Source organism: Chaetodon auriga, chromosome 18 (assembly GCF_051107435.1).
Source record: "Chaetodon auriga isolate fChaAug3 chromosome 18, fChaAug3.hap1, whole genome shotgun sequence".
Lineage (NCBI taxonomy): Eukaryota > Metazoa > Chordata > Actinopteri > Chaetodontiformes > Chaetodontidae > Chaetodon > Chaetodon auriga.
The window spans coordinates 7,240,940-7,263,056 of NC_135091.1; the positions used below are offsets into that span (position 1 = coordinate 7,240,940).

General features: G+C 41.7%; 1 protein-coding gene across 1 annotated transcript in view; it reads right to left on the minus strand.

The window, feature by feature from the left end:
- Positions 1–1,337: 1,337 nt before the first annotated feature.
- Positions 1,338–22,117, minus strand: part of kcnk3a (potassium channel, subfamily K, member 3a) — a 31,592-nt gene continuing 10,812 nt past the window's right edge. The window contains exon 2 of the mRNA XM_076755557.1: positions 1,338–3,959. Within this exon, the coding sequence (XP_076611672.1) occupies positions 3,040–3,959 (920 nt within the window). The 3' untranslated portion in view covers positions 1,338–3,039. The remainder of the gene's footprint in view (positions 3,960–22,117) is intronic.

A 22,117-nucleotide genomic window follows, 5' to 3' on the forward strand; every position in this document is an offset into this window, starting at 1 on the left:
CTGAACAGGCCAGGTCACATAGCAGGTGCACGTTAGCAGAAACATCTCCTGCAGAAACAAATAAGAAAAAAAGGGTTTTTTTTTTTTTTTTTTAAGTAGAATTAGTAAAATGATGACTTCCAGGCTCAAAAATGTTTTCTGAAAGATGTGACTGCTCAGATCATCCCATATCCACCCAGGTTTGCTGGAAAATGCAAACAAAATGCATGTTTTCAGAAAAGGAAGTCTGCACCACAGCACCTTTCTAATGTAGCACCGAGATGGAAAACGTTTTTTGTTCGGTTTGTGAAAAGATGTTTTTATGAATTCCACACATCTCCAATTTTGAGCCAAATGAGAGTCGCTTCTGTAACGCCTGCGATTGGTGAAGGCATCTCTATTTGTCCAATATTAATTCCCTGATGGCAAAGGGCTGAGATTGCTCATTTCACCTGTAATCTGTACAGCGCTGCGTGCTGAATGTGTGTAGTGTGCCATACATAAACTGCAATCAGCAGTCTGTAATGCTGTATGCTATTACTGAACCACTGATGATGATGTTTTAGACTGTGTGCATGTGTGCAAACAAGGCAATGAGTCTCTTAACTGCTAAAGGCGAGCTCGACACCGCTAAGGCACTGTTTATAATGTGGAACACCTGTTTCCTACAAAACTCCTCTCTTGCTGAGTGTGTTTACATGTGCACGGCAACGCTGGTTTAGAGCCTTATCCCGGTTTTGATCTTGTCTGTGCAGTTGTGATTTTTCAACATCTCTGCCACTGTACCGACAAAGACTGGACGAGGTGTTTACATGCCACAGTATCCTGGTTTCTGTTGGAGCGCTCCAGGTAGCTTGTCCAGGTTTCTAAAATGAATATATGATGTTTACAAGTGGAACACATAAACAGGATACCAGCGCACACATAAACGCACCACTTTAGCACAATGTGCAGAACTTGGCTGTGATTATAGAAGCTCGACAGCGTCAAAATATTCTGATGAAGTTCGTGTTTATTGAAAAATGAGACAATACTAGAGAAAATTGGCGCTTTTTTTCTTTTTGTATGGCTCTGGAATAAGATTGACAGCAATCTTTTGGCAATCAGTGTGCGTTTATTTAGTAAACGACGGCTGACAGAATGACAAATGATTTAAACCTACATGTGATCAACGATTAATGCCAAATGACGTAATGCAAAAATGTCTGGCGTCCCCTGAATTTTCATGTAGTTTTCCGCAATCCATTTGAATGCCTGATTTCTACAGAGTGGACAAAATAAACTTCACCATATATTTCACCATTAATGACAAGATCGGAATCATCAGACCAGTTGACACTCAAATGAACTATTGTTTTAAATTAAACCGTATTTTATTATGCTTAAAGAAAAAAACAAACTGTAGATGTATAGCCACACACACACACACACACACACAGCCAACTGCAGCCCCTCTTTCAGTTTATGAGAGATGCTGAACACTGTTAACAGGCATAATGCAGAATTAAATGTTCCAGTAGAAAAAAAAAAAAGACGAAAACGTGACTGAAATGAGCGTGTTGTGACTAAAATATCCAGACACAGTCAAACTACAAAAATAAAATACAATAAAGATGATGTCAGAGAACTCCTTCAGAGGTCTAAAACAAGAACAAACACTGCATAAAGACCTCAGTTGGCTGAATCAAGTGTGTTTAGGTGGGGCTGGAGCAAAGACCCCCTAAGTGCATGAGGTGCAAACTCTGAGGCCATTTATTAGTGAGGTGTACTGCTATTATTCTCAATCATTAGTAACACAGAGTATCAAGTCAAACAACTCAGACTGAAAACACAAGTCAGAATTATTTAGGGCTGATCATTTACATAACAAAACATAGTGTGATCCCATTAAATAAAAAAACAAAGTAAAACAAAATAGTGCACTGATTTCCAGTGTCCTAAAGCATATACAACAGTTTTCTAAGGTGCAGCAGTGAATAAGATATGACTCTACTATGCACAAAGTGAGCTTACACGCTCTTAGTTAAACTATCAGAGTATAATTGTGCTATATGAAAACATATGACGAGCAACAAGGAAAGGAAAACTGTTCGATGTACAGGAAGAGACTACGAAAAGGAACTTCATAGTGATTTGTACAAAACACAACAGTGAGGTCTGAAAGGGTCGGCAGGGAGGCCTAGTGTTGAGAGACACCGTCACGCGTTTGATCCCCGCAACATTTACAAGTGTCCCCGTCCTCCAGCGAGACATTTCAGCCAATCATTCTCATTTAAACATTTAATTGCCAGTAATCAGAGTTTTCCCATCGGAGGAGAAAAGATGAAACAGAGCAGAAAGTTTGGCTTAAACCTGAACTTCAGTTACAGACACACAGGAGAAGACACTGAGAACATTTTTGAAAAAATAGGCTTTCCCTCAATAACTCCTACTGGTGTCCAAATATATACACATTTTAATTTCACAGAAGTGAGTGTAATACTTACAACCACAGAGTCCTTTTGGAAAGTCTTTCTGGAAAAAGTGAATTGAAGATTATTCAATAAAATATTTCTTAGCGGGGCATTTATATACAGTTAATATATCCCTCTTAAAAACATATCTCACAGTGTACTTTGTCCCTTTTCGTATTAGAACATGAAATTCTGTCTTATGAACAAAGAAAATCCTGAATTCAATGTCATGACATTTAACATTAGAATCCAGAGGTGCAGAGCGAGCTGCTCGTGTGGTTTTTTTTTTTCCCTGTCTTCTAACAGCAACAGTTTCTGAGTTGGTGTAACGAATGCTTATTAAACAACCATTAGCATTATTACTCAGTGACATCAGTAATGGTGCTGGTCCTACATGGTTTGTGCTTAGCTAATGGAGGTTAAATACACGGCTGGAGTCTGGAGGCTGCAGCACCAGGCTCTTCAGCGGCAGAAAGAAGCAAACGTCAGGAGTACTGCGTCTCTTTAGGACTGGAGCTGTCGCCCTGATGTCCACAGCTCATCTAGTGCCACAGAGAATGGCCCTCTCTCACCACAAGTGGGATTTGGTGCGTGAAGTCCTCCTGGATTAGATGGAGCTTCTGCGTTTATTGAGTCTTCTGTAGGTGTTGATGCTGTGCAGACCAGTGGAAACTGAGCTGATGCCCGAGTGGCGCTGAAGGCTGCACACGCAGCCGTTAGAGTGCAGGGGGTTGGAAAATGCCTCTCCCTGCTCCATGTAGGTGTCCGAGGTGGAGAGGTCACGCGGGATGATCATGGGTATGGAGTATTGCAGCTTCTCTCTACTCTTGTACCAAAGGCAGGAGCACATGGACTGGAAGTGGAGCACCTCAGCGTAAACGTTACGTAGACCCCGGCTCGCTGCCCCTCCCCCGCTACCTCCAACTGCACTCCCTCCGCCGCACCCAGGCGGCGTTGAGGAGGGGGAGGCTGGGTCTACAGAGCAGTGGATGTGTCCACCCGCCTGACCGTTATGAGCGAGCAGAGCCCTCTGCTCAGCATCCCGCTTCTCGTCCTCGGCGTTCATGGTCATGAACCGCAGCACCGCTAAGTTTAGGAAGGCTCCGATCACAGCCAGGCCCGTCAGGATGTAGATGAAGCTGAAGGCCACGTAGTCCGGCTTGGTCTGCAGAGCGTGCTCGTTCTGCAGCGCCACATAGTCCCCGAAACCAATGGTGGTGAGCGTGATGAAGCAGTAGTAGTAAGCATGAAAGAAGCTCCATCCCTCAAAGTGGGAGAAGGCCAGCGCCCCTACGCACAGTGTGCTCATGCAGGATATGAAGCCGATTGTCACCATGTTGGCCATGGAGACCTCAGTGCGCCTCATGCCAAGGCACTTCTTCAGGCGGTGGAGCAGGTACCTGACAAAGGTGTTAATCCGCTCACCAACGCTCTGGAACATGACCAAGGTGAGAGGAATGCCCAGGAGGGCGTAGAGCATGCAGAACACCTTCCCTCCATCTGTGCTGGGGGCTGCATGGCCATATCCTGAGGGGAAGAAGGAGAAAGGAGCAGGGTTACTGGGGCAGAACTAATTAAATCTACAGTGCAGAGGACAGGGGTCGGAGGAAAGAAGGCTGGAGGCAGGGGAAGATAGTCAAACCTGGAGTAGACAGATATAAATGATTTGTATTCCATGAGCAGCACTTCTGATAAATTCAAAGACTTTTCATTTTGCAGCGGCAGAATGCAATCGAAGATGAGAATGCACAGCAGTGTGGCGGGAATGGCCAAGTATTGATGTCGTGAATGGGAGAGAGAGCTTGAATAATTTATTGACAATTGGTCTCCGCAGAGTGGCTCCAACTAATGAGTACATTTGCACCTAATTAGTCCTCTACATTTTCCCAGACCAAATAAACAGGACAGCGTGAGCTATTTGCATATATCGGTGCTTATTTTGTTTATGCAATAAAATCACTCTTTGTCCTGCGGTCCTTTGAATCTTCAGAATGAGAAACCCCGACAGCATAATAGAAAAAGTCAGAAGTGTGGTTTGTACGTGCTCCACAGAGTCCTCCGAACAGCGACACAACCCCAAAAAATAATAAAAAATCCCCACAAAGCTCAGAGTTAATTAAGCATGTCACGTCAAAGCTCGAAGGAGGAGATTTTTATTCGTTTATTTCCCATGAAGCAGACAGCAGCCGATGAACCATTTACAGTACACACAGACTGTGCTGTCAGTGACACGTGCACATGCTGAAATGGCCGTGTGGAGAACACTATTGAGTGCTCACCTCCAGCCAGATTCAGATGTGGCATGACTCATACTGACTCTGAGTGATTTTAGATGCACTCGCACTGTAGAGCTCATGAATTTCGGGAAGGATTTGAGCTTCCTCCTGGCACATTTCAGACTGAGTGTCAACCTTTTGTCTCATAACGTCATCCTCTCTCTCGTCCCACAGAATACGGCGCCCTCGCATGCATCATCGTTACCACCTGAAATATATTCCCCACACGCGGACCTGTTGCGCACGGGAGCTGAGAGGTGATGTCCCTGATAACAATGGGATCAGCGAATGGAAAAGGCTGACTTATAGTTTGAATGTAATTACTCCGGGGGTTGATTTAATTCTTTGGGCTCTGGTTTTATTGTCACACTGATCCATGTGGTTGAGCCATCTGTCCATGTGGTGCCAAATCTGTTTAAAGCTCTCCCAGTTGTGCGGCCAAAATGAGACCCATTACAACTGATGAATCTCCTCGTGAAAGGAAAAACCTGACCCACTCACTTAGCAGAGACACACTGTGCTTCTTAGTATATACAGTAGCATTGCCTATTCTTAGTCTCACCCCCACAGAGAAGATGATCCCATTTTCCGATGACCGAGAGATGACTGATGAGTTCTGATTCCAGAGAGACTGATTCTCTGGACCTTTGGTTTACTAATTAATTGTAAGCTAACTATTTCAACTATTTATTCAACCAACTTTAAGCTAACTTTGTCAACTGTTTATCCATATTATTAGCTTTCTGTTTAAACCATTTCTCATTAGCTAACTGTCAACCGTGTATACTTTTAGGTACCATTTTTCTTTATGTTTACAGTTGACAGGAGCAATGGATCCTGCACACTGACTCAGACAGCAACATTGATTAACCCTTGCTAGCATATGATAGATGCCATACTAGACTAAGTGAGGGCAAAATCCCTGAGGATATTAAAATGAGCAAGGGTGAGTTATATTCCCGATAAATTGAACTTTTCACATTTAAGAGGAAGACAGTGTTATTTCTTATCAAAAAGGTTAATCTAACCTAGAATTTAGAGCTACATGCTATGTGCGCGCCTGAAAGTTCGTAAGGTGCATGCACTTATTAACCATTCATTACAGAAAGAGCAGGGCAGTGTGTTCAGGTGAGCAGAGAGGCTGAGCTGCAGGCCTGTCAGGAGCTGTCAGCAGCAGAGAGCAGCTTATCGAGACACGAGGACGACCGGAGTGACAGCAGCGCTCATCAAGCGCAGACGCAGGAGCTGGAGGCGACAAGGCCAGCAGTCCCGCCACCATGTGAGAGAGTGGAGAGGCCCGCATGACAAGCTATCCTCCCCCCTCCTCCCCGAGCCTCTCCCGCTCCCCACAACTGTGACAAAGTTATCATGAGACAGGACGCCTCCACAGCTTGTCCTGGCACGCAGGGGATAAAGCCACCAGGGCCACTCGCTCTGTTTACATGGATTACAGTCATTGCCACTGGCAGAGGAAAAGTGCAGCCTCATCACTCTGAGAGGTGAAAAAAAACAATGGACAAAGAGGTTTGATTGACATCTTAACAAAAAACCCAGACTCTGACGTATTAATATTGAACATGTGTGGCTGCAATTATTTACACATATTTTATTGATAGAAGAGGAAAAGCTCAGAGGACACATCTGGGAAATTACAAACTATGAGGTTTTTCCAAGGAAAACAGTTATTCCCTGTAAAATGAACTCACTTTCTCAATTTGTGTAAGGATTGTTGTAACATATAAAAGGAGTATCAAAGTCGATGACGCAACCCCGGGGCGATTGTCTCATAACCTAATCATCATGTGAAAGAAAATATGAAAACTGCACAACTTTGAAAGGTGATAAGAGCCTTTAAAAGACTTATTAGGCAAAACTAACTAGTAGGGGAGGCTTTTAAATGTCAGCAGGACACAGGTGGACCACACTCTCATAGACTCTCATTCCCTCCGCTGTGCTGCCTCTCATTAGGGAATCATTATTTACAGCCAGTCGTTTTAGCTAAAGCCTCTAGCAACAGGCTAGTCCTAATTTAAAAATCATTTCACAGATGGGAGAAATATTTCCTAATGACATATTTGCTATTCTGTAACACTGACAATATTTTGTAATTTGGGGATTTGATTTCAAGTCTTCAAACACATTATTACTGTCTAATTCATTTCATAATTTCGAATTTTCTTATTCATTTTAGCAGATGGGCGCATGGCTGTACCATATAAACCCTCACTCAGATTTTCTAAATGAAATGTCTGATATCCTCCAACACTGCTCATCTGTACTAATGCAAATAATGTCACTGGCGCTGGCTGTCGTTTCACCTGTTGATCCAGCGGTTGCTAATTTGTCTCCAAAGATGACAGCTCATTGTATACAGGTCCTTTCAAATGGCACAGCATCACCTACTGCATCCAAAGTCTTCATTATCCTGATTAATTAGGTAGGAATAAAAACAGGCTTTGAAAATACATCAAAGAATTGTACAATGTGCCCTAACAGGCGCATTGTACAATTCTTTGATGTATTTCTCTGTCACTCAATTAAATTTTCATTGATTACCAGGCACAATTTGTTCTCGCCAGCGAGCCGAGGACCATGAACCATTCATCAAGCGCGCCACCTCACCAAATGGGGCAGCATTCTCAAAGAGGTGGTGCATTTATCAGGAGCTAATTTATCAAGAATTTTCTAAATGGAGACGCTGTCGGAGCCCACGTGTAACTGAAGAAAGACCTCAAACGTCCACGACAAGCAAACAAAAGACCACAAAGGCGTAAAGTGTGTGCTGAGAGCTAATATGTGGAACTGTGATTACAAATCATTTTAAGAAACATGCCATGTTTCACACACACTGTATATCTAACAAGATGGAAAGTGTCCACAGAGTCTCAGGAGTCTCTGGAGAGGATACTTCAGGATGTGGACTCAGTAACAGAAATGCTGGTGGCAGCGCTGCTCTCTGGGGTTCAGCGGTGACTGATAATGTCCTCAGACATCTCTGCACCCCGGAGACCAGACGGTGCCACGCTGAATAATACAGTCATCAGCGTGCGTGGTGCTGGGTTTCACTCCAGACTGAGAGGCAAAGGTGAAAACAGTAGCCTGCTGGATTCTGTTGTCTTTGCATAATTGCACAGGTATAATGGATGGATAGCATATCATGTGGCTGATTACTTCTGGAGAGAAATCACAGTGTCTGCTGATGTGCCAAAGTGAAAAGGGCAAATAACTAATGATTTCTTGTACGTGCAGTTTTCATTGACATTTCAGTTTTTCACATTTTTAGCTGAGCTTTTAGGTTTTAACCAATTACAAACTCATACTATGGACCTTTCATATATTTTAATATTCCCATAGGTGTCCAAATATACCAGGGTTTGGTGACAGTTGTTTGAATGATGAGCAGTGTATTTAGGATATGTCCACTTGACTGAACAGTCCAACCACTGAAACTGAAACTATCGAGTCTTTGGCTTGAATATGCTGTACAACACTTCGTGAGCACTTAAAAATGGAAATTATATAGTGAGACAGTGAGGAAGTACATGAATCCATTCATCAGCAACAGTAAAGAAAATCAGTAATCAGATGCACAAATGATCTGGCTTATATACAAATTCTGATGAGATTTCTTTGCTTTTGCTCATTGCAAAGCATTGACTGCTGCTTGTAAAGCTTACTGCTGTCAGTGAACTGTAATACCTGAAGGCAACATTTTGATCAACTCAGAGCTTCTTTCATCTGGATTATGGCTTTTATATACTGTGAGGACGCTGTTTAAAGAGATTTAGGTGAGTAAATCACACTATAATCATAAAAGCAAGGGGGACAAAAGGGGAAATCGTGACCTTGAAATAGAAACACTGATGCTACATAGATTTGAAAACCAAAGCACAAAGAAAAAACAGAAATATAGAAAACACACATTCAGGAGAATCAAAAAACTCCGAACTTAAATTTTAAATACGAGCAAGCTCCTCGAAGCTCCTACTGAAGCAGAGTGACTGGAGTACTTGGAATAATTTACTGCTAATGATTGATACTGTGTGTATCACTGTAGTGGCCTGTAAACAAATTCCTTCTGCGATGAATGCTGACGTGTGCTCAGAGGTGTTAAACAGAATCACAATATTCAGCCGTATATGGCCAGCCCAGTCCTTCAGCATACAGGTGGCCTGAGCAGCCGGCCCGGCGTGACGTCACTCTTATCTGCGTCTGCGCCATCCCTGAAATGCCGCGTAGATCTGGGAATGTTCTGTACAACTGTGCAAATAAACAGTGATCATGTCATCCGTTTTGTACAGGCTGTGTTTGAGCAGCAGCCCACTCTGCTTCCCAGCACGCCTTCTACGCAGCTCGCTTTCATCTCCAGCTGTGTCTGGCCAAAGATATCATTACACGACCCGACAAACTGTAACTCTTGGCCACTTGTAAGCATCAAGCATTTCCATGGATGACACCCAAAGACGTTACATGAACAGTCGACTGTTATCCTGCATTTCCCACGAATTATGTCCCATCTCTATCTAAGATGTGGACCCGCGGACCCCCATCAATTCTAAGTCACAGACACCTCAAACTCCACATGACCCTGTGATTGTTTATTCAGGCGCTCAAACACAGCTCTGGTCCTCCAGCCTCCCTCCATTACCCCGTCCGGCTTTTGACCCAGAAGGCCTTGCTGACAGCTGCTGCGTAATGTCCATGTGTTTGAAAGCAACAAATTCTAGGAAAATGTTTTACAGAGGGGCGAAAAAATATCAATATTTAAAGTCAATGATGGCGTTCATGACGCTGGAAAAAAAAAAAAAAAGAAAAGAAGCATGGTTGATTTTTTTCATCTCAGAGTTATGGATTAGAAAGAAAGTCTCCTCTGTTCTTTTAATGACTTGATGTAATTTCAGTGCAGTATAATTCAGTAGAGAAACATATGGTATATGTTAGTACCATCAGTTAATCAAGTTAATTCATAAATCAAACAGAATGTTATATCTTGCTAATCCTTTTAACATATACTCAACTGAAAACAATATAAAGACAATAAATTTAATGTTTGACCTCATCAGCTTCATTGATTTTTGTAAATAAACGATTGTGTTCTGATTTAATTTATCTTTTACACAGAGTCCCTGCCTTTTTGGAATTGTGCAGGTAAAATCACCTGATTAAGGTTAGGGGACGATCATAGTCATAGTTTAAAGAAACCGATGCCATCAGTGCTCACCCACCCATTGTTGACCCTACAATCTACCCCAGGCCTCGCCCCAACAGTGAAGACCCACTGAGCATGATGCAACATGGCACAAAGTTTGCCCCCATTTGTTTTCCTTGTGACATTAGCATGAGCAACTTTATGCAGATGAATAAAAAAAGGAATGCAATGGTGGACAAGGAAGTTTAGCCTTTGGCAGGTTGGAATAAATATGGAGGAGAAGATTATTATTTCAGTTCCTGAGGTCCTTTTTATATGTCCCTTACCTCCAAGATTGCAGGTACAATGATGCACTTTGTTTTCTATCATTGAGCATTTGCTGCACTAAAACAACACCATGCTGCTTCTGCTTTTGCTACTGCATGACCCAACGTTCTTTGTCTCGAAAATGTAAATATAGTATTGTGTATTCAAACAAAGGACCAATGCTGCTGTTTTTCAAAGATTTAAAACAAGCTATGTTTAGATTGTCATGAAAGAAATCAAGGCCAGACATCATGTGATGGAAGAGCCCTGTCCTCCCAAGAAAGACGACAACAGTTATTTTAGCAAATGGCCAGAAACGTTTCTTACCATCAGTCAACTTTGGTTTCTTTTAGCCATGACCATGATCTTTCTCTAACCTTGAGCAGGTAGTTATTTTATCCCAAACCATTATATTTTCCTACACAACAGCTTAAATCTAACCAAGTTTCACAATGTGGCACAGTTAAAGTTGTTTTTATATTGTTTTTATTGCATAAAATTGATATAATGAGTATTTAGCAGGTAGTGCAAGCCATTAATAGCATGGATCCTGTATACGATGTGACATGATTAGGACGAGCCTGCTGCGTCTCACTGCCATTAGTGTGTGAGTGTGTGGGTGCAAAGGGGTGAATAACCTGTGGATATTTATCAGTAGTACCTCTAAATGATATTGGACATGAGCAATTTTGGCACTAAATGTATTGTCTTTTCAGAATATTTGCAAGGATGTCCTTTGTTATGTTCAACCTCTTGTAGTAATGTCAGCTATGTGGACGTCTAAATTATTCGGGGCTGTCAGCAGCCTGTAAAATAGTGAGAATAATCTCTCTAATCAGACTTTCATTATATGCCCTGGCAGTGAACAACGAGCCTGTCCAGCCAGTACAAGAGAGAGGAACACGGAGAGAAAGTGGGGGATACGGGACGTATTCATCACAAGCAATCTGATGTAATGCCAGAGGAGACAGCACATTGGCAAAGCGTCTGTCTGGGTTCACTTTAACTCAGTTACCCCCGTGTAGGCTCCAAATCGGGCCTGGGAGCATGTGCTTTCATCCAGCTCGCAGCTGAGGCCCGAACACTGAAGCATCACAAGCCTGAAGACCAAAGCGACCAAAGGTTAGACCAGAGAGCTGTGACTCGTCCTGCCAGTGCCCTGAATGTACCTGCGTTGTGGTAAAACCCTCTCATCATCACACAATACACCCACAACAGTCACACGTTATCTACAGAAGCACTTCATCCTCCATCAAAAGCACCAATCTCTGCTTGTGTGTGTCCGACCATCCAAGTCTTATGTTTTGCTTTTGCTGTGAAAAAAAAAAAATCCCTATCAGGGTCTATTTGCAAAAGTAGTCCTTAGGTTCCTTTTTAGGGGATATGAGAGGAAACCTTGGCAGGCCGCAGTTTTCCATGAGGTCAGTAAGCAAGGCATTCCAAGTGGAGTGTGAGATCTCTGGGAGGGTTGGCTAATTAAATAAATCACGTGATTTATGTACCTGATACACAGTTGATATGGACTTCTTTTAAAACTCACAACACAGCTGCACTAAAATGGGGTTCACATGTGCAGATACTGTACACAACTGGGGTGAGCAGGAGGGATGAAATATGGCAGGGAAATAAAAAAGATGAAAGCTTGAGAAATAAAATTGAATGGAACCGTAGATTCTGAATACATAACTCAAGCGCTATGCTGTACTACATTTATTAAAAAAGACGCATTAGTGAGGATAAGTCACATGTAAAGCTTTAAAACTTAAGTCAAATGGTAGGAAGTCTTTAATTTGTAGTCATTGCTAATGTAGGAACTCCGAGTTGGGATTTCTTTCCAGGCTTTTAGGAGGTCAACTCAAATAACAGACGTATCTGTTTCAAGTGCTCCATTTGGGCTATCTGCTTTAAAAGTGTGCCTGAGTGGGTACGAAGAGAGAAAAGGGAAAGAGAAAGTGAGAACATGTTTTGTAATACGATACTGGAATTTCAATTTGTTTCTTTTGGGAACAGATACTTATCGGCTGTGGTAAAAGGCCGGCAGGAGTGCAAAACATAAAAAAACACTTCCTTTCAGAGCCAAGAATGATGACATGTTAAGTCAAAACAAGAGATAGAGATACGCAGAATAATGACATGATGTCTTCATAATGAGCCTAGGCCAGTGAAAAGCTTTTGCTAAAAATAATGGATAAATAGTTAGATGGCTAGCAGAAAAATGAAACAGATGGTGAAAAGTATTGAACAGACAGTTAAAAGTTAGTTGGCAAAAGGCGCTTCACATTTGCAATAGTTACATTAGCTGAAAATGGTATATCAGTGGTTGCAGCAAGCCAAAAATAATGAATAAAGAGTAAAAATAGTTAGCAAAAAGTGATAAAGTAACTTTGGCAAAAAGGGCTACACAGTTGAAACAGTTACATTAGCTAAAAATAATGCATCAATGGTTATAGCTAGCTAAAAATAACGAACAAACAGTTAAAACACCTATATACAAGTAACGAAGCAGCCCATAGCTAAAAGTAAGCTAATGCAAATAGTAAAATGGATAAATGGATGGATAAATCATTTAGCTAAAAGTAATAGAAACCTCTGAAATGTAGCCTTGCTGAGTATTGGAACAGTTAGCTAAAGGCTAATGTTAATAGCTAAATAGCTAAAATAGCTAACAGAATTGAATAAACAATTGAAATCGCCAGCAATAGTTCTTGACTAATTGCTGCTAAAGCTAAAGAATAGTTTAAAATAGCTAAAAGGCTAATATTTGCATACATAGCTAAAAGTGTTTAATAAACAGTTCAGATAACTAGAAGTGTTGAAATAGCTAAATGTAGTGGATAAAGAATTGAAATGTTTAGCTAACATTGTTTGAAATTGCTAATGGATAAGCAGTTTAAAATTGCTAAAAGTAATGGGTAAATGGTGACAAAGCTAAGCATAGTGCACAAACAGTTGAAATGGAAAGCTAATAGGCTAATGCATAAATGGTTGAAGCTTTCAGGTTCTGATTGAAATCTAGTTTGAAATCACTTCAAAAGAACAAATTAGGAACATGACGTGGCATTAATGAAGGAGCTCAACCGACAGACAAAAAATGTTGGGAAGCACTTGCCTAGACTACAGTATGCATAATTAGACACAGATGTCACTGCTGGTGATGGTGGTGAGGAAGATGGGCATAATTTTCTGTGGAATATAAAAAGAGCAGAGACACACTTACATCTAGGCTAGGAAGTGGGCCAAGTGTGAATCAGGAGACGACTGCTAAAATTCACACACTATTAATCCATCTGCGCTCCAAACAGCTTTTTGTTTATGCCACACGTGACGGTGAGCAGACAGCTGATACTGGAGAACATAAACAACAATTTTGTGGTTGTTAATCCTGACGCCCTGGATGGGGTCTCTCTGGACGAGCATATGAGAAATTGCATGTGAAAATAGTCCAACTTGGTGTCATTAAAAAACAAAACCTATGTGACAAGCCTGCTATAATTTGACATGGTTATTTCACGCCTGCCTTGTGATTTCTGGTAATTTGGACTGCAGCCGGGAAATGTTTTATTCAGTTCAGTGCTCTTTTTAAAAATAGCTTCTGCTTGTCTTGCTATCTTGTTCCTCCTTTCCCTCCTCACATTTATTTTCTTTCCACTTCTGACTTTCCATCCTCCCCTCTCTCTTTGCATCTCTGTCCTCTCAGCCTCTAATTCAAAGATGCTCTTTCTTTGCAGCCTGTGCAGCACTGTCACCTGCCTCTGTCACCTGATTCCACTGATATATGCATGCACGCTCCAGCCCCCGTTCAGCTTGTTCTGCTGCTCGCAGGGAGCAGATGCTGTCCTAAACTGACATGCGCTGGTGAAGGGGTGGCATACTTAGTCTGGCACATAACAAACAGGGATCAGTTTACTCGGTAAAAAGGAAGACAATGTGAGAAAACCCTGGATTAAATGAGAGGACAGAGGAGCACACGGAGGCACAATGTTAAACATCAGTGCCCGGTTGCACAAAGAATTTTAATTAAAAAATATGACAAGAATTGACGTGTACATATTTCTGTGTGCTGTGTAACTTTGTCACCCGTATGCTGCTGTCAAATAAGTTAGGGCTTTCACCAATGTTTTTAAGAAAAACAGTGTGGGAAAGGTTTCAGAAGTGGGACCAGTTAGTAACGGGAAACTACCACACAGCAATGCCAAAGATATTACTGACGAAATTCACAAACAGTCCATCACATGCTTTGTCCACTGAAGACATATATCTGGATCACAATTCTTTAATACACCAGCTGATACATTGATTTTTAAAAAAAATCAGTCAAATATATAATGACATTGCTATTGGTTTAGAATTCAGTATCAGTCAGATTATAGCCTATTAGTGCCATTTGAGAAATTCCTGACCGAGATTTAGTCGAGAGGATTTTTGCCATTGCATCTTGTCTAGAGTAAATATGAAGCTGGAACCAGGAAATAGCTCACTTAGCTTAGCATAAAGGTGAGAAACTGGTGAAAACATGTCATTTTAACCCTTCAATTTTTCCATTGATGATGGATTGATGATCAATAAGCTTTACAGGTGCAGGTAGGCGGATTTTGTTAAGACAGAGTCAGGTTAGCTGTTTCCCCCTGCTTCCTGTCTTTATGCTAAGCTAAGCTAACAGTCTCCTTGTAGCTTCATATATACCGGACAATTCAGTGCAAGAAAGAGAATCAGTAAACTGAATCTAAAATTTTGAAACTTGGCAGCGGTCAAGTAAGGTCTCACTGTACAATGAAAACCATTTAATATTAACACAGTTAAGGTGCATTTATTGTGGAATATGTTGAATAGTTTTGTTTATTTTTGTGTTTCAATTCGATAACAGCTGCTCCCCTAAATGTACAAAAATATGATCATGAAATATGGTTAGATTCGGTTACATAAACTGTCACTGAAGATACACACAAGCACAAACCCACATGAGGAGATGTGTGGGCGCTCTCTGCAGCTCATCAGCACACAACACAGAAGTGTGTGTGTGGTCCTTTGACAATGGCTTTCTACTAGAGACATGAGTGCCCATAAAATGTCCCGACTGAACTGTCTAACCGGGCTTATTGCCACATTGTAAAGCTATCATGTGTCATGTCATGTGATGCATGAGACTAACACTGGCACCTGGCTTAATGACCAGATGCAATTAAATCAAGTAATGGATCTTATTAAGGTGTTATACGAACCCCTAACTGCCCTGCCTGCTGTCCCTGATCCTCCTCTGTCCTGAACAGAATGTTGCCTGTTGTTTATCTTCTCATTATGTTATTTTTCTGGTGCAAGTCTGACACAGCAGTCTGAACAAAATAGCAAAAGGCTGTTTGACTGAAGGCTGTTTCACAAGAGTGCTCCAACTGTTTTTCACAGCATGCACGCAATGCCTTGACTGAATTGGTTGCAAAAGCTGCAAAGTTAAACATTAAAAATAAAGGTGAGGCAGGGGTCAGCAATGGCAGATAGTTGATTTTTAAATTGCATCTTCACATTTTCTGTGATTTTGCTCTATTTCTTAAATTTTGTATGCATCCTTTTGAAGCGACGTTGCCCTGGCTGCTGTTGCTTTTCAGTCCATAATGTCCATCCAGTCCATGTGTAGAGTGTTGTAACTTTGTCCAAACTGTTACTGAATGACCATCCAGTTTTAACTGTGTGTCGGGTCTCCTTGTCCCCTCGGTGAGGTAACCGCTGCCTCGGGCTGCCCATATGGCGGGAGCAGACAGACAGGGAGCAGTGCATCAGCTCCACCTCCGCTCAATCTGCAGCTTCACCTTACCAGACATGGGTCACACAGTACCTGCAAATCCATCCGTAGCCTTTGTTTTAACCTACTTGGAAAACTGGATGGATGATGTTTATTGCATTGGCGCCATGGTGATTTTGATATATTTTACGTAGGATTACTATATGTGCCAAGCAGGTCATTTAATGCAACTTACATGTTACATTTATTATCATGTATATACACAGTAGTGTACACAGTAGAAATATCCCTGGATAAGTCTGTGTTATTCAGTGATAACAGTCATGTGGCAAACTCAGACAGTCTGGGACCTGCAGAGACTTAAACCGCCATAACAAGGACACAGAAATGTCACTCCACTCAAGTTTATATTCCAGCCTGATATTCATCAGGAGCCCAAACAGTCAGACTGTCCCACTGATTCACTAGATGATGGCAGTTCAGCAAAACAAAAGATAGTGTTGGAACTCATCTTTTGGTACACTCACCAGTTATTATTGGCAGTTTCTGTAAGGCAAAAGTCTTGCAGACGAGCTTGTGAAAGGACACAGAAGAAGCCCACAGTGGGTCACATTTTCCACAGACTGGCATCGTTTCATTCTAAGACTACAGACTGACACAGAGCACAATAACCAAAGACAATAAATATCACTCACTGTGACTTTTTAACATTGTAATGACAGCTGGTAGGTTTACTGGCAAGCTCGTGTAAATGTCTATTTGGTGACGTCTTTTTGTTCCAGCACCAAAGAAGGAGTTCAAAAACTCTCTGCTTTGTATTTGGAACGCTCCAAAGTGGGAGGTGCTGCCTCATTAGTGGAGTAAAAACAAATACATTGCTCAGAGGCATTATCAATCGAATTTGACCAAAATTGGACAGAGGAAAAAATATCTAATTCTTGAGTAGTTCTCCACGGTAAAAAGCTCTATTCTTAGTTTACATCCATTAAGTGAGCTGCAGCTTACAGGAACTGACTGCTGGGCAGAGATGAGTCCACTTTCAGAAAAAATTCTATTCTACTGTTCTGATGGTGATGAAAATCATCAGGATACCAACAACCACAAACAAGAAAGGTCCCTCACTGTGATGCTTTAATGTCGTCTACACAATGCTCGTGTTCTGCGCGTTCAGTTCCATTGTCCGCGGTGTAAACACCAACAATTTCCCCGAGCTCCGAGCTCTTGGACCGAGCAGACTTAGCAGTCAACTAACAGAGCCACTAGCTGCACGGCTAACTGAGCTAACTAGTTAATGACAGCTAACAGCTACAGCCATAGACAGATACAGCAAAGAGTACAGAGAGGAGCAGTTAGAGGATACTCTGGTGATATGCTGCCCTCTGTGTCCTACATCCACCACCGTGACTTCCATGCCCTTCGGAGAAGGTTATGCTAGAAAAGAACCAGTTTATACGAAAAGTAAGCCTTCAAAGTTGTGGCTCTGTCACTCCACCTTGACTTCCTGAATCATATTTCATGCCCCTGTACCTGAAGCAATAGTTTCCCACCAATGTATGGCACCTTTCAAAACACAGAAAGAAAGTGTTTTACAATTAAAACCAAACCAATTTGAAACACAAAGAGAATAAGTTTTTAAAAGAGACCAAGTTCACAGCCCTGATCTCAACCAGGCAGCTCAAAAAAAGCTTAAGAGCCCCAACTGCAAAGGCTGTATTACCTTCAAGCATTAGGATAACAATGCAAAAGAATGCAAAAGAAAACATGGCAGCCAGTGTCATTATTGGTATTATCAACACAGATGGCATGTTTAAAAAGCATCTTTGACCAATCCGATCGCTTAAGCACCCATTAGTGTAAACTGCCATGAACAATAAATACTTTGGCACTGTTTTCAACCACCACGCATCCAGCATGTGGATGGGGAGCAGACACATCTTTGCTGACAGCTGTGATATCAGGATGATTCCACAAAAAATAGGTTAGCAGCCTGTTGTTTTAGCCCAAGGCTGTCACAGGGTGGGTTTTTGTATGGATATTAAATGTGTACTCATAAGCTCACGCTCCAATCACAGCCCTCGGGGGTAAACATGACTCACCTATCACTATTATTGTTATTATCATTAGGCCCCAGTGTATGACAGTCCGCTTCATCCAGGTTGGCTTGTTGAGAGATTAAGCAGATGCTGCAAACAAATTGGAAAACAAATTCCCCTGGGAGACAGTATATATGCCAGGCAAGCCACAGTTGCTTGGCTCTGTCGGACCGAATCATTCCAGTGCTCTGAGCCAGTTTGAGTAGCGTAAAGCTAATACAACGCCCGGGTCACCAAAGCATTCAACACAATCCCCCTCTCTGGTCTCGTCGAAGGCTGGAGTCGCCAGCAGTCAGTGAGTTGTGAGAAAATCACTTCAGGTTGTTATCATAAGGATGGCAATGAGAGCGCTCTGTTTTGTCTGTGAACCATAAACACACAGTATTAACTTCTCACCTCTCACCTCAGTGTTTAGACACGTTCCACACTGTTGAGGAACCTACCAAGCTTGATTTGGAAAGTTTTTTCTTTTTCTTATTTTCAGTAAATGGACGTACAACCCTGATCTCCAAAACAGCTGGGACATCATTGCTTGTGCACCGCTGCTACAGATGCAACTGGGCCTGAGCTCATCTGAGACGGACGGATGCAAAGTGGGAAGGTGTGCATTGGTCTGACTGCTTTTGGAAATCGTGCACGTCGTGTTTTATGAGCTGAAGAGGAAAAGGACCTTCCATATTGTGAGCAGCACAAAGTTCAAAAGCCAGCATCTGTGATAATGTCGGGGTGTGTTAGTGCCCACATGAGGGGTAACTCGCACATCTGTGAAGGCTCCGTTAATGATGAAAGGTGCATACAGGTTAGGCAGCAACATATGCTGACCATCCAGACGATGTCGCTTTCAGGGACGTCCCTGCTTATTCCAGCAAGACACATTCTGCACCTGTTAGGACTGCATGGCTTCATAGTGAAAGAGATAAAAGGCAAAATACAAGGACCCCAGACTGTTGAGCTGCTGAAACTGTAAATCAAGCAAGACTGGTAAAGAACTACACTTTCAAAACGTCAACAATTAGTCTTATCTTGTGTTGTTAAAAGAAAAGGTGGTGTAAACACAGTGGTAAACATGGCATGAGCATCAAATTCAGAATGAGTGTATATTAACAAAAAACAATAAAGTTAATCATTTTGAATATTATGTATATATATAGATATTTTGCCCTTTGCATTCTGTTTTTATTCACGTTCCACACAGCGTCCCATCTTTTTTGGAATCAGGCTTGTCTTGAGGCAGGAAGGCTACTGAGGCTCCACCGTCTCTGGGCGCTGGGGAGTCAGCTCAGTGCTTTGGGCGTATAATCAACAGTCAGCTGGCTGGTATAAACCCCCCCCGCTCCCGTCTGAGAGAAACGTGTGTGAGAGCTGCGTTTCATGACATTGTGTGCTCCTCAGGGAGGATTTCTCTGCTGTGGTCGTGTGACTAGCTGAGTATCTACTTTTTATAGCAGGAGAGGCTAGATGTAATTTTGGTTTTTGTGCCCAGCAATGCAGCTTACATAGAGCTTCAACTAATCATTTGTGTTTTAAAAAAAGATGTTTTTGCTTAGATATTTAAGGATAAATGTTATTTGTCAGGTGATAGTGTTTCAGACATTGGTTCTCAGATTGGTTCTGCGTTGGTGCACTGGGCTGTTTGTGTGTGTTGTGCTGTGGGATTATATATACTACATCACTGTTGTGGCTCTATACAGTAGCTCTAATCAAAGGGGGTAAAAAGAGTTCAAACGCAGTAAAATATACAAGGACACACAGATACACACCAGACTTATACCAATGTACACACAATGAGCTTCTCACTGCAAATTTCCCATCAGCATTCAGACATTTCTTGATGAAATAAACACAGACAATTTGCGGCTCAGAGTGGGCTATAACATCGTCTCTGTGAAGCGTCATTTAGGAAAACGTCTATATGCTTTTTTCAGTGCCGTCTCCCACATTTCTGCATAATTTGCGAAACACAATGCACACAATCTCCTTTTGGTCAGTTCATATGAAATGGCTTGTTGTGCTCTCATAGCCTATGAACTGCAGCCGTGTTTAATTTCTGAGAGGCTGAATCTGTGGGGAGACGTATTGTTGACCGTCATAAGCGTGAGTTTGAGTAGCGACCTGAAGGCAGCGCTGTAAGATCTGACTGACACAAATTAATCCGAGCCTCAAACGGACGGTATTTTTTTTGCATACTGTTGTTGCAATAATGTAAAATTGTCTCCACAGTTGAACTGGATAGAATCACTTATGCGTCATTAAACGTTCTATCGCCCTGTTAATTCATTTAGAATATGTAACATTGCTGCCTTCATGTGTCTGTTTAAGTGATTTTGTCATTCAAATATATTGTAGGTGTATTTGACCTGAATGTTCCTCCTTCATTCAAACATTACAGCCCATTACGGAAGGAGCTGCATCCGGTACGATATTATCATGAGTTAGAAATGTTATGATAAGGAGGAAGACGACTGTTTTTTGTCCTTTCACACGCTTTATCAGTAATGGATTTTCAAATCTATTTTGCCGCTTCTCACAGTGAATCCGCTGATACATTTTCACATCAGTTTCATTGTTTAAAGTTATCAGAGAGCACCAAATCAAATACGCAGTATCCCATTTCAACGAGCACCTTCCAATCTGGCAACGCTGCTTATAGAAAAAGGTTTAGACTGTCTCTCTTCAGCATACTGCACCGAAAAAACAGAGCCACTACAGCCACATCCTTATTACCAGCATTGTTCCTGGAATCACATCCCAACTGAACTGTCTGCACACTGAACAAGTTTCCAATACCTTTCCTTTTCAGGTCAAGACAGGAGAAACACAGTGACTTATTCGAGAGACAGCCCCATGATACTTTCAGTCTGCTCTGCACAGACAGACACACTGCATATATCATCTTCCTTTGTGTCTCCGTCAGTGGGCGCTGATGATTTTTGTCACTGATCAGAGAAAAGATGTTTTGATGACGATTTAGACTGATCTCACAAAAATATATCATGTACGCAAATATAGACGATGGAAATAACCTCACTTCCAAACTGGTTGGGACACTGTGTGAAATGTAAATAAAAACACAAAGCAATCATTTTAAAATGAACTGTTTTTACTCAACACATTCTCCCTCCCAGCTCGTCACTTACAGACACCTCGTCAGGACCCCTTGGTGTCACTTTTTAAGGCACTGGGCAACCTTTTAACGCCATTTTTCAACATGCAAGGCTCCACAGTCAAATTAGCACTAAGTATGCAAACTTGTTTTGGTTTAGGAAAAGATCGCGGCTACTTACAAACGCTAGTTATGTACATTAACATTCTGTCTTATTTATGCGTTACACAGGATACAAACTTCAGAATGTACTCAAAAACATCTATATTAAAAAGGTAAACGTTGATATTCTACATTTATGCTTTCAACAAATCCTGCTACAGGACCAAAACCAACCATGAATCGATCCCACTGAGAAGCTCTGTCTCTGTAGTCGAAGCCTGGTCTGCTGGAAATGTGCCGTAGAGCTCCACCGTTGTCCAAACACTATTAAAAACACGTGACATTTTCCATCAACATGGGCACTGTAGTTTATTCGGAGTTAATCCCACGTACACCATCCTGCTGCTGTAAATACTCACGGGCGCAGCAAATTTGTGTTAATCCGCTGCTAAAAATAGTCCCCAATAAAAGCACTATTTACTCCAGTTTTAGGCATGTTTGATAAAAATTACAGTGCCCAGCTTTCCAAATTATATATTTGTGACTCGTTTTTAAATATTTACATCTTCAGGAGGAAATAAATGTGCTTGCAGGCAAGCTATTTGTCTAGAGACTGACTAACACATTGTTGGTTTCACTCTTTTCATGGTATTTGTTGACACCGGGAAAAATATAGAATAACAGAATTATCCTGATGTAATTACACAAGTGTAAACTGAACCAGTGTATTTCCTTTACACGGTTACAGCGCTGATGGAGTTGTAACACATATTTAGTGACTGGAGTCCTGGGACACATCTCAGTTAATCTCAAATATCCACGGGAAGGATTAGGACATTAATCGAGCGGCTGTGTTCGGCCCTCACTAAAAGCTCTGAATTGTCGAGAGCCACATAATTCAATATTCCAGGACATGAGATTA